Consider the following 12,997-nt stretch of genomic DNA (forward strand, 5'->3'; position numbering starts at 1 on the left):
CTTAATTACAATTGAGCAGAATTTCATGAAGCAAGCAAAATTACAAAGCCAAAACTGAAGAATGCCTTAAATTTTGTGAAAACGAAAGTGGGTTTGGAAAAGTTCTGTGCATATTTTCATAATACAGTTAAAAAACAGGCAGTTCACCTGGAGGACACAGGCAAAGTTATGGATATGAGAACTACAAACTGAGATTTACGTTACAAAAGCAACATGTTGTGGGAGAGCAAAAATGACCCTGGACCCAGCCATAACTAAGCTCAAGGTCTGGATCTGTCACTCAATACTTGTGTATAACCTTGGGAAAATTATCTAACTTCTCTGTAAACTGTATTCCTCAATATTAAAGATGCAAAAGTGGGGAAATTATAAGGATTTAATAAGTCTTTTTGTGGAAGATTAAATGGATACTCAATAAATATAAATTTTCTTTGCTATATTTTTATTCCATGATAAGGTAGGCTGGTGACTGAAACATCAGAGAGAAAATGCAAGAATGAAGACATGGTCTATATAATTGCACGTTCCTATCTCCCACACTGTCTCCCAGAAGCTATATTCCACACATTACAGAAATACTGACTAAATCACAAAGCTTAGTATTCATTCTGTTGTGTAAAATGGAATGTTCGGACTATAAGGAGGTGATGATGTGACAACATGTTTTATGTTACAGATCTCAGCAATAGCCCTAAAAGTACTAGAACTGGCAATTTTCAAAGTTAAAAACAATCGCAATCATTAGGGAGACCTAGTTCATATTGAATTTCTCATCCATGTCTTTTTCTCTTGGGGGGAAATTTTATGCATTAATTAATGGGTTTCCCCCACAACTGCAGAAAGATCATCATCCCCATTACCATTCATCTTTGTCAGCATCACAATTGCAGAAGTGTCGAACATCAAGGCAACTCTCATCTAGGCCACATTCACACTGCTGAACCCCAGGTGGGGCACCTCCCCAATAAGGGTGCTTTTCATTGGACCGCCCAATCCACCAGGTAAACGGTGTTCCATCTGGAAGACAAAATAGTTTGTAGAGGGTGTCAGAAGCTTACATGAAACATTCTTGAAGGATAAATATGTATTTATACGTGTACATATATACCTATACATATGTAATATGCATATATATCTACATATATATATCCTCCCTCTCTCATTTCCTCTCTTCTTTTCTTTCTTCTGTACTTCCTTTCTTTCTTTCTCTCTTCCTGTATATGGATCTCTAGCTATACATATATACATATCTCTCTCATATATATATAATATATATATATAATATATATAAATAAAATATATATAAAATATATATTTTTTATTTTTTTTATTTATTTTATTTTATTTTTTTCATTTACTTATGATAGTCACACACAGAGAGAGAGAGAGGCAGAGACATAGGCAGAGGAAGAAGCAGGCTCCATGCACCGGGAGCCTGACGTGGGATTCGATCCCGGGTCTCCAGGATCGCGCCCTGGGCCAAAGGCAGGCGCTAAACCGCTGCGCCACCCAGGGATCCCTAAAATATATATATTTTAAAATAAATCCATATATATGTAAAATATATCCACACACATCTATATCTATATATCTATATTATGCATATATAGATATAGATATAGATATATACAGATACAGACATAAACAACACTTTCATGAAAAGCATTTATGTAGTAGGACATGGATCCATCACAATGTTCAAGGGCAGTGTCACACTCAAATCAGACAGGTATCACAGTTAAGTAAATTGGGCCAGATTACAGACCCAAAAAAATTAAGATACAGATACAGAAATTAATTCCCCTATAAAACTACCAAAAGGAAAACAACAACATGAGGCCAAGATTGGCCTGAACTTAGTTCTCAGTTTCTGATGGACTCTGAGGACAGGTGGATACTAAACTGAAGAAAGAATGTGGTACCCTGGATTACCATAGCTTCTAATTTGTTTAAAGAGAGGTCATATACTTCAGATTCAAAGATTTGAAAGAGAAAAATAAAACCTGTCGAAGGTCAATACTGTGTGGCCCAAATAATTCCTCTGAATGTCGTATTTAACTCACACGAAGTTGGTATATAAACTCCAATTTCTGGTTTATGTAGTTGACAGAAAATTACTTTAAAATCTTGTCTTTGTCAATTTCTGTTTTTCCATTTCTTTTCCCCTTTTTTCAGAGCTTAATTTAATAAATCTGTTGGAGTTTTCTTTTATGATTGAAATATTTCAGTAGATTAAAGATTACTTGGAAGATGACAGTGTATCCAAGAAACAGGTTGTAGAAAGAGGTGGAGGTATCATCATTAGGCTGCATGGAGTCAGGTCTAAGTTCCTTTCAGAAATTGCTGTTTTGTTTCTGTTTGGCACACAACAGGCACTAAATATGTGATTATTTAAAAATGAAAGAAATGCTTATTAGAGGCCAGTTTTTAATGATGTACCATTTCAAAGTAGAATAATACTTCTCCAATGATGTTCTAGGTTGGAATTTAGCCAAGCCAAGATTTAATTGTGCATATGACTCCTGATTTACAAACACATAATTTACAATTTATTTGTGTATGCACAGAGAGCAACAACTTTCTCTGAATTACTCTCAGTGCTAATAACCTTATGAACGTCGCTGAGGCAAATAGGAAGAGGAATGACAATCTGGAGCTTCCAAGAATCAGTAGGTCATAAGGAAAAGATAAGGAAGATACTGTGAAAGCGGAAATATCTTAGGGTCACTGAGTTAGAGGGAGAACAGCCTGAGGGACCATACTCACCCCAAAATAACACCGTGATTCTGCCTAAAATTTCCCACATCCCCCTTTTTTATCTTTTAAGCTAGAATTCCAGTTAGCAATGTCTGTAAACCAGTATCTTCATTTTAAATACTAATTCTCAATGGTATAAATCCATTTTCTCTAGTTTCAAACAGCTATAAATCATGGAACAATAGTTCAAATGAATTGCTTTATTTCTAAAATCTAGCTTAGGTATGCCATGCTCAAGTGGCCCTGAGACCTGATGGATTGATTTAGGGCACAGAATACTATTCTCAGCACTGGAGTAAGCTCAGATAGATTTTCCCAGTGTGTGAGTCCAGGCAACACAAGGCTAAAACATTGTGTATGTATGGTTCCCAATGTTGGTTTTGGGTCCAAAAAATGGGAAGAAATCTCTTCACCTCTCCCTCCTTCTGGCACTATTCAGGCCTCCCCGCCGCCCACCATTATCTTGAATCCAGATCACATAACAATGTTCAATATCATCATGGATTATTTTTGTTTAAGAGCAAAACCAAGGTTGTAATCATATTAATAACATCATTACTAATGGTATTGCTTTCTAGGAGTTTTTACTAATTCTCACTTTGTGTCTTAAACCTCTAGAAGTTCCACAGCAGCCCAGGCTTTGTTCTGTTTCAAATCCGTCAGTGTCTTATAGAACTGAGGCTTGGGTTCCCCTTCTCATGTCTAGAAATTAGTATAATGGTTTTAAATCGTGTTCACTGAATGCATGTCAATGTGTAAGAAGAAAGGAAGGAAAAAGAGGGGGAAAATACACACACACACACACAGACACACACACAGATATTTGAAAGCAGGAGAATTGTTGCTAAATTTTCCTTGTGGATGTCCCAGCTTTGTGTTTGTTTTCCTGTAGAGTATAACAAAAAGGGAAATTGAAGATCAAAAAGGATGAGACTTGCCCTGATTCATGACTCTAATGATATAGTCAGGAAAGGAATCTACATCCTAGCTGCACATTTCGACCACTGGAGAAATTGAATTTATTTTCTCTTGAGCAGATGAATAAAAAAGGTGAAGGAAAAAAGCACATTTATAAATATATAGACATATTTCAATATGTATTCATTAAACAAATATTTACTGAAGATCTATAACATTCTAGGAACTATACTGGGTACTTGGGATAAATCAGTTTAAGACAAACCAAACCAACCAAGCAAAGAAAACATGCCCCAAAAGCTTACATTGTAATTGTAGGAAACAGACAATAATAATAATTTCCTATTTATTTGTTTATTTGTTTATTTATTTATTTATTTGAGGCTAAGAGAGGCAGAGGGAGAGGGAGAGAGAGAATCTTTAACAGGATCTATGCCCAGCATGGAGTCCAACACAGGGCTTGTTTTCACAACCCTTGGATCATGACCTGAGGCGAAATCAAGACTTGGACACATAACCAACTGAAGCACCCAGGCACCCCAATAATAATTTTTTATTAGAAAAGAACAAGAGGTATGGAAACAATACAATCAAGCAAGGTAAGGTAGGCTGCAAAGAAGGGTGGGCTACAATTTTAGAGTGGTCAGGATAGAAATTGATACAAAAAAATAAATACTGAGCAAAACTTCAAGGCAGGAGTAAGTGACACATGGCTGGCTATCTGGAGGATAACAAAGCAAACAAATGAAACATTCAGTGCAAACGATTAAATGTAATCATTTAATCATTTAGGATGTGTAGGATCAATGTAAAATAAAGGAATTTCCTAAAATCCATTACCAGGTTTTCAAACTACAATTTTCAAAGTTTTGAGGAAATTCTAATTAGAAGGTTTAATTGAAAAAAAAAAAAAAGTAACAGGGAAAAGGTAAAATAGAAAATGTATTAATTAGATTCTTGGCTATAAGCTAAGAATTCATTCCGATAGTTCCAAGCCACAGGGTATTTATTAAGAAGATAACAACCATGACCAGGGAAGAAATGTGTTTTGGGCTAATTGGCTCACCATATTGCTCACCGGCCTGCAGAGGGGACTCTGCCTGTCTCACGGCCACTGAAAGGCAAATGTCGGAGACCTATCCAGCTGAAGATGTTACCTTGCCAGTGACACAACCATTCCGTTCTGAGGATCTCAGGTAAACAGGCTCCATGACCTCAAAGAGAGATGTTTTTGTGGCCCCTGATCTCAACCCTCAGAATAGAAGCTCCATGGAGAGCCTGCTTCCCAGGGCTCACCTCCAGTCAGAGCTACACACAGGAGTCTGATGAAGAAAGCAAGATGATATGCCTGCATCCCAGCTGGAAGGGAGACTGGGGATGTGAATTCTGAGTTCTGTAGAGGCCGTACTCACAGTTAGAACTTTCACCTAATAGAGAAATGTTACTCAAAGATATGGGACAGGTATGAATAAAACAAATAGCTCTTCTGGACCTAAACATACACTTAGTATCACTTACTGGATCAGAACTCTGAACTTAAAGGGACAGGGTTTATGCACTCCACAACGGAAGGTCCACACACTGCTTTGTGCTTCTGGGGCCCAATGCTACATGGTTTTAGGGGTAAGACTCTTGTCAAAGAAGCAATGTTTCCATGCACAGGTCCAGCAACCCTATGGGAGACTTCCACAAGAGAACTGGGGAGAAGAATGTGGGAGGACTAGATCCTCCCAGAGTATGGTAGCACCAGAAACTTGGCAGTAGGCGCAGAGGCCTGAGAGAGGTAGTAAGGTCTTCTGTATACAGAATATAGGAAAAATTACTAAGGAATTGCTTTCATTTGCATTATTTCTATGCATTGGGGATTATTATTGTTATGTAATCTCTTGTACGCAAAAAGGTCTGGGAAAATTCATCTTACATATATATTAAGCAAAAACCCTCCTAAGAAAGTTTATGGCTTAGAGTGAATGACCTCAATGCATGGCAGTAAGTGAGCACAGAAGGTGATCACTCACCTTTTGTTAATACCAAAAAGAATATCACCAAACCAACATCAATCATTTGTCATGAGGCTTATAAAAATAACAATAGGAAACATAACTGAGCATGTGCTAGGTTACAGGCACTATTCTAACATGCTGTACATAAATTAATCCAATTCATCATCACTGCTATCCTAGGAGATAGGTATTATTATCCTTCACTTAATAGGCAAAGGGACTAAGGCAGAGAAAATTTAAATGACTGTCTTGGGGCCATATAAAGTTCAGAGTCAGGACTTGAATCCAAGCATTCTTGCCCAAGAGTTTATGGGTTTAATCCTATGTTATGACATTGTGCGAGACATGTGGAGAAATAATTCATGCTTAAAATACTTAGGGCCAAAAAACCCCCAAAAGACAAAACAAAACTTTGTGCCTTTCAGGAAATACATACAGGTGGATTTAAGTGATAACTCAGAAAATTGCAAGTGATGAATAATCTCTTACGTTCACTAAAATAAAGACAACAGAATAAATAAATATATCTACTATATATTTATACACACTAATAATGCCACAGCAGAATTTAACTTTAGTATTGCTTGCTAGAAACTTCTTAGGACTTTCTCACCAGGAATTTCCAGAAGAGAGTCAGAAGTGTACTTGGTTTTGCTAAAGACAGCACATACACTAAGAGGCACAGTTTATCCCCTTGTAGCTAGACTTCCTTTCAAAATCTCTGTACCTTTCTGAGCTTTTGCACAGTTTTCTTTTTTCTTTTCCTTTTTTTTAAACATCCATTTCTTAGAACCTGAGTTGCTTCTCAAGTTTTAAAGTGGCTAGAGTATTTGACAAACAAGTTAAACAAGAAAATTGTGCAGACAACCATGTAACCCACTTGACACAGTAAACCACTCAAGGTATGTAGACTTAGGTTTGTCCACAATAATTCCTTGCCACAGAATTCCTCTCAGGTCATTTCAACATGAGGAGACTCTTAATCAGGGAAGGAATGAAGTCCAAGAATCTACAACTTTTCTCCATCCCTGGGCTCATGTAGAAATTTTTGTATGTACTTCATTTCCCATTTAGATTGACAGCCCCTAAGTTCCTATTATTCTAATTATCCTCCAGAAAGTAATGCAACATAAACTTGGAAAATAATTCTTGCAATGGAGCTAAAGGAAGCTAGAAATGAACTGCATATTGTAGAATATCTTATAAAGGGAACTTGAGTTTTGAGAAGCAGTGAGTGTGTGTGTGTGTGTGACTGATAGGGACAGAGAGAGAGAGAGAGAGAGAGAGAGAGAGAGAGAAAACAGAGACCTATAAGAGGATGCAGATGAGCGGCAATCTTTATCCTGACATTTGACCTCAGAAATTTAGGCCTATATTAATTCCTTTATGAAAACATCAGAAAATACTATATCTGAATTTAAAACATTATAGAAAGTCAAACTACGAGTTTTGCTAGTGAGTACATAAGCACGGGTTTCCTCCAGTGAGGCATTTATATGATATATACAGAGACAGTTTAAGGAGAGAAAAATCAAAATAAGTTTTATAGAACACCTAAGCAGAAACCCAACCTATACATTCTTAATTCAAATTATGATTTTCCTAATGTCAGAAATTTAAAAGATATCATGAGGCAGATTAGCTGCACTTTTATGGCTTAATCACTGAGTTGTTGAACAGAATTCAAATTGGAGATCCCTCCTTAATCTTGCAATTGTTTAAATTAAAGTCTTGACAACCGAGAAAACAATAAGCACAATAGTTTCTCAGTGATAACTGTAGCCAGAGCCAAGAGAATTTGGCTGTTGCCATTACTGTGAACAGTCCAAAATTCCAAACAAATCCAGCATGCAGCTGGAAAGTTCTGTAAATATATAGAGACAGGCTACAATATTGAGCTGTTGTCACTGTTTTTCCTTATTTTATTTCTGCATTTACAAGTAGTATGCTCATAGAATTAAATTCTGGTAAATTCAATGTTCCAACAGAAAGAGTTTTAGCTCTCATTTCTTTTACAGTTTCAAAAATGTCTACTCTAATCAGTAAATATATGTTATAGTGGTTTCATGGGAGTAGTAAGCATCACTGTCCCCTTGATGTTAGACTTGCTCTTGCTACATACTTTGACCCATTGAATGTGGACAGAAATGGCAGTGTATCCATTCAGAGGTTAGACCTAAAGAATTAAGCATATTTCTACTTTATCCTGGGGATTTCTTCTGACATGAAAATAAGAACATGTTTCAGGGAGTTACAACCTGTCCAGCTTGGGCCCCAGAATAAGATACCTGAAGCACATTTGTCACATCTGAGACACAGATGTGTGAGCTAAGAATAAGTATTGAATGCTGTACGCCACTGAGCTTTGTCACTCAGCTAGATAAAACTATTGTGACAATCACTGGTAATAAAAATTAGATATCAGCCACAGAAAAATATTCTGTAGGGATTATGAGGTAGTAAACAGAAAGGTTGATGGCTCTGCTTTCAAAGGATTTGCAGTTTGGTTAGAAATATAAATACAGAGAAATATAGGTGGATGAGGAGAATAAAGAGAAATATCAATTCTGTTTTGACCCAATTAATTATCTATCTTCTAGCCCATATATGCAAGCAGTTGTAGCAGACACTTGAGTGGTTGCTCTGGGAGTCTCTTCTATAGTTGCCTTTCTTCCCCTCCCACATATTCCTTACTTGAGCCCAATCGTGGCTCACTCTGAGCCTATCCCAACACAGTGCCAATTATTGCCAGTGGAACTTTGACTCTCACACCTAATTCTGTCCCCTTCAAAGATGGTGCTTAGATCTTCCTCCAATCCAGATAACAGTTTTCCCAATGGTAATAGTCCTGGTTCACCTTCTCTAGGCTCAATGCCACCCACCCATGCATTTGATTAGAAATCATGCATAGGACTTTGGAGGAATTATTCCAAATGTATGATCACAAGACTGTCGCCTGTCACAGCTTCCACTAATAGAGTAATATAAGATTTAAATATATATATATATATATACATATATATGTATATATTGCATATAACTATGATCTCTAAAACAATGTAATTAAATATAATATAAATTAGTGTGTGTGTATATAATGATATATATGTATCTATGCATATATATGCACTGTATATATGTGTATTGTGTGTATATATATTTTTATATATCATTCCATTCAATTATTTCTTAATTCTATGCTGCATGAAGGTCATGGTGTGTATCCAGTGATATAATTTTAATAGACTATCACTGCCCCAAAGGAGCTCATAACATTTAGGGGAAGGACATGTACACTGCTGAGAGAAATGAAAGTCAGAATGAGATTAGGGCCAAAATAGAGCAGTAAATAAAATGCTAGGGGAGCCCAGAATAAGAAACTATAAATTTTGTCTAGGAATCTTGAGAAAAGTTTCTTGGAAATGGTTTAATTTCACGGAAATCATGACATTTAACTAGTTGCTTGGTGTTGAGGGGGATCGTGCCACTGGGAAGAGCCTGTGCGGACATGAGACACAAAAGGTGACCCAAAACTTACTATAGCATCCTTAGGAAGCAACTGTTTGAAATAATATTTCTGCACATACTAAAGATAAGCTACTTCGCTGATTGTACTTGAGCATGTGCGCTTGAAAAATAAGAGGGAAAAATGATGCCACCCAAGGTGAAAGGACAAATAATTACAGGTAATTGCACCAAAATGTTTCCATGTACGATCGAAATACAAATCATCAAAGCAGTGGTTTAGGAAAGAAAATTTCAAACACCAAAGAAAGCATTTTATATAATCTGAGTAGAGTATCATTTCTGAGGAAACATTTAGTAAGAAAGAAAAACAACCTCATCCATATCAGAAAATAATGGTAGACATTTATCAAAGTCAATCTTGGTCTTACTGCTTGTTGGTCAGGATCATTAAATCAGAACATATGTCTAATAGTGTGATTAAGAGCTACTCAGTGACATTAGGAATTAACATTTTTATAATGTTGTTCAATGGTCTCTTCTCCCTACCTATTTAATTGAAGTGAGCACAAAAGAGGGAGGGGGGACAGGAAAGATTAATGATACTGCCCTCTCAAAACAAATGATAAAAATCACTGTGATGGGGTTATTTAAAGCAGAACTAGACAAACGTCTCTAGAAGGGGCCACAGGAATTCCCCCTGATTAGGCAAAGAGATAAACAAAGTGAATAACTTAATTCTATTTACACTGTTCCAGTTTTGTGAGAGAATATAATAATACTTTGCATTTAGCAGTATATTTTATCCTAAGAGCTATAATGAAGAACCCTCTCAAGGTTCAATGACTTGTCCTAAGTCACACAGTAACAGAGAGAAAACCTGGATTCACGGCTCTGGGTCCCGAAGGCCCACCACGCCATGGCTCGTGTTTGGAACACTTACCTTCACACAGATGCACAGACTTTTTTACTTTTTATTGTGCCAAAAAAACTATGGATATATGAGCCTGGTAGCAGAAAATGATCAGTTATGATAAATGTGTGTGAACTGCTAATAAAATAAGATATTTGGTTTGACACACCATTTCTCTGACAGGACAAACTTGAAAGTAGTAGTTTCAGATGCTGGGTGACAAGGATGGAGGAGGTTTTCCCTGTTCACATCAAACTGCAATGTGAGAAGAAAGAAACCATCATTGTGGGTAGCCCCAGAGACTTGGGGTGGGATGTAATTATTACCATGGCATAGCTAACCTATATGTTAAAAAAATGAATGAGAAAAAGAGTTAGAAAAGTAAAACACCTAATATCTACACAGTCATAGAAATAATCGCAAAAATCTGGGGATTAAAGCTAATGTGCCTATTTAATACTACTAATCCTAATTTAAAACAACCAGCATTGGGCAGCCCGGGTGGCTTAGCTTTTTAGCACCGCCTTCAGCCCAAGGGCTGGATCCTGGAGACCCGGGATCCAGTCCCATGTCAGGCTCCCTGCATGGAGCCTGCTTGTCTCTCTGCCTCTCTCTCTGTCTCTCATGAATAAATAAATAAAAGCTTAAAAAAACAACAACCAGCATTTATTGAGCATTTAAAATATTTCAGTCAGTTGTATGTACTTTTTATATTCTAGCTTATCCAATCTCCCTATGAGGTAAATATTTTTATCCCATTTTACGGATGAGGTATTAGCCTAAGGCTATACTACTCGCCTGAGGTCCCTCATCTATGTCTGGCCAAAGCCACTGAGAGCTCTTGTAGGTGACTGCAACAGATTCAAAAGTAAAATGCTTGCCTGCACTGTTATTCCACCCCCTAAAAGTTATTCTAATAATAGAAAATTATATTTTTAAAAGTTTATATTAGATGATTGCTCTCTCATTTAAAATCTTTCTGTATTATCCTACTACAAGAATAAAATCCAAACTCCTCCCTACCATAGACCCCAAGCAGACATATCTGGTTCCTGCAAACTTCTCAGCCTGATTTTTATTGGTGCTCCAGCCTACTCCAACTGCACTGACCTTACTATGGACCCTCACACATGCTCTTTTATCTTTGCTCTTCCCTCCCCAAATCTGTCTTTTCATGAGTTTTTATAGTGGCTGTTTGTGTTGTATCACTGGACCTGAAATTAAATCTTACCTCTTCCCCACTGACCCTATTTATTTATTTATTTATTTATTTATTTATTTATTTAAAAGATTCTATTTATTTATTCATGAGAGAGAGTGGCAGAGACATAGGCAGAGAGAGAAGCAGGCTCCATGCAGGAAACCCGATGTGAGGATCCCAGGACTCCAGGATCACACCCTGGGCCAAAGGCAGGGGCTCAACCACTGAGCCACCCAGGCATCCCCCCGCTGACCCTATTTAAAGTGCTCCAATATCACTCATTTATTTTCTTAGTAGTACTTACCACTTCCTTAAACTACACTTCTATTTGTTTTGTTTGTTTAACATGTTCCTCATATGTCAACCGTCATGTGAATTAAAGCAAGGGCTTTTAACTCCTTCTATGGACTGTATCCTCAGAATATAGAATGTTCCTGATTTAAGCCAAGAATAAAATACATATTTGTTGAATAAACAAATGGCTAAATACCAAGAAAAAGGAACATCAGCCCAGAGAGGTTTTGCATAGATTATATTAAAATAATTTTACAAAAATATATTGTTATAGAATATCATATGATTAGGATACCTTTAGTCTCTCTATAGGTATATTCATCTTTGGCATTCTGGGCCATCATTGCAGACATCAATTTTTTTTTTTTTGTCATTTTAGGGATAGAGTCTATCATGCTTTTGAATAAGAACTTATTATAAATGTGGCTTAGAATGAGATAACCACATACAAGAGTGTTCATACACCAGTTCATTTGTGCATTTAACATAACAGCATAAAATACCTATAGTGGACAAAACACTTATCTGGATGGAGTACAGAACACAAAATAGATATAAGCCCTGCCATTGGGACCTCACAATGTAGTAGACAATGGGGTGAAGGGAAAGGCAAACATTATCTTTAAGTACAAAGTTGGAATGAAATAGATTTGAAGTAGAATTTTAAGCAACATGTGGAGAGTCAAGGGGAAAAAAAAAAAACAAGATTAATGTTTAGTGGAAAGCACAGTTCCAGGGGAAAACTCTGAAGTCACCTTTTTTTTTAATATACCTGTCATTTCAGTTTTCCAACCAGTGAAATAAAATTGTATTTCTGTATATTAGCCTTCAAAACAAGGTTCACGTAACTTAGGTCATTCAATGCCCCTTCCAATTCTGTGAAGATGTTTATTCTCATTTCACAAATAAATTCAAGGTAATAAAAGATTAGTAAATTCCCCAAGATTGCACAATTAGGAAGATGTGACATTACATCTTAAGGCTCCAAATTCCAATACTATTTTTACAATATCAAATGAAACCCAGGCTTAATAATAAATAGAAGTGAAAGGGCATCATAGGTCTTCACAGCAATTGGTCTTTAGTCAAAATTATAAGAGATACATCAAACAAATATTTTATTTGTAAAACTGAAGGGCTTTATTGAGTTTTGTATCCCCAGCTCTCTTGGAGATATTCCAAACTGCACTGTCTTCCCAACTATATTGGTATATCTTTGATTTACCTAACACTCAAACCAAAAAAAACCCTGCAAAAATAAATGTTCTATTAATTATAATTGTTTCTCAGAAAGCCAGTTTGCTTGAATTTTTATAACTGCTCAATAGCTACCTAAGGAGTGACAGGCTAATACTATAAACAGGAACTAACTGGAGTTTCTCTTTAGAAATCTTAGATCAGTATTTTTCAAAGTGCAGTTTCAGTCTGACTTAAATCACAATGACT

The 12,997-nt window shown here is 36.4% G+C and overlaps 1 protein-coding gene across 2 annotated transcripts in view; it reads right to left on the reverse strand.

Moving 5' to 3' along the window:
- The window catches only part of CNTNAP5 (contactin associated protein family member 5), a 796,713-nt gene that overhangs the window by 153,752 nt on the left and 629,964 nt on the right, over nucleotides 1-12,997 (reverse strand). For both annotated transcript variants that reach the window (XM_077861335.1, XM_077861336.1), the window contains exon 14: nucleotides 861-1,017. In XM_077861335.1, coding sequence (XP_077717461.1) covers nucleotides 861-1,017 — 157 coding nt within the window. The remainder of the gene's footprint in view (nucleotides 1-860; nucleotides 1,018-12,997) is intronic.

This window comes from Canis aureus, chromosome 20 (genome assembly GCF_053574225.1).
Source record: "Canis aureus isolate CA01 chromosome 20, VMU_Caureus_v.1.0, whole genome shotgun sequence".
Classification (NCBI taxonomy): domain Eukaryota; kingdom Metazoa; phylum Chordata; class Mammalia; order Carnivora; family Canidae; genus Canis; species Canis aureus.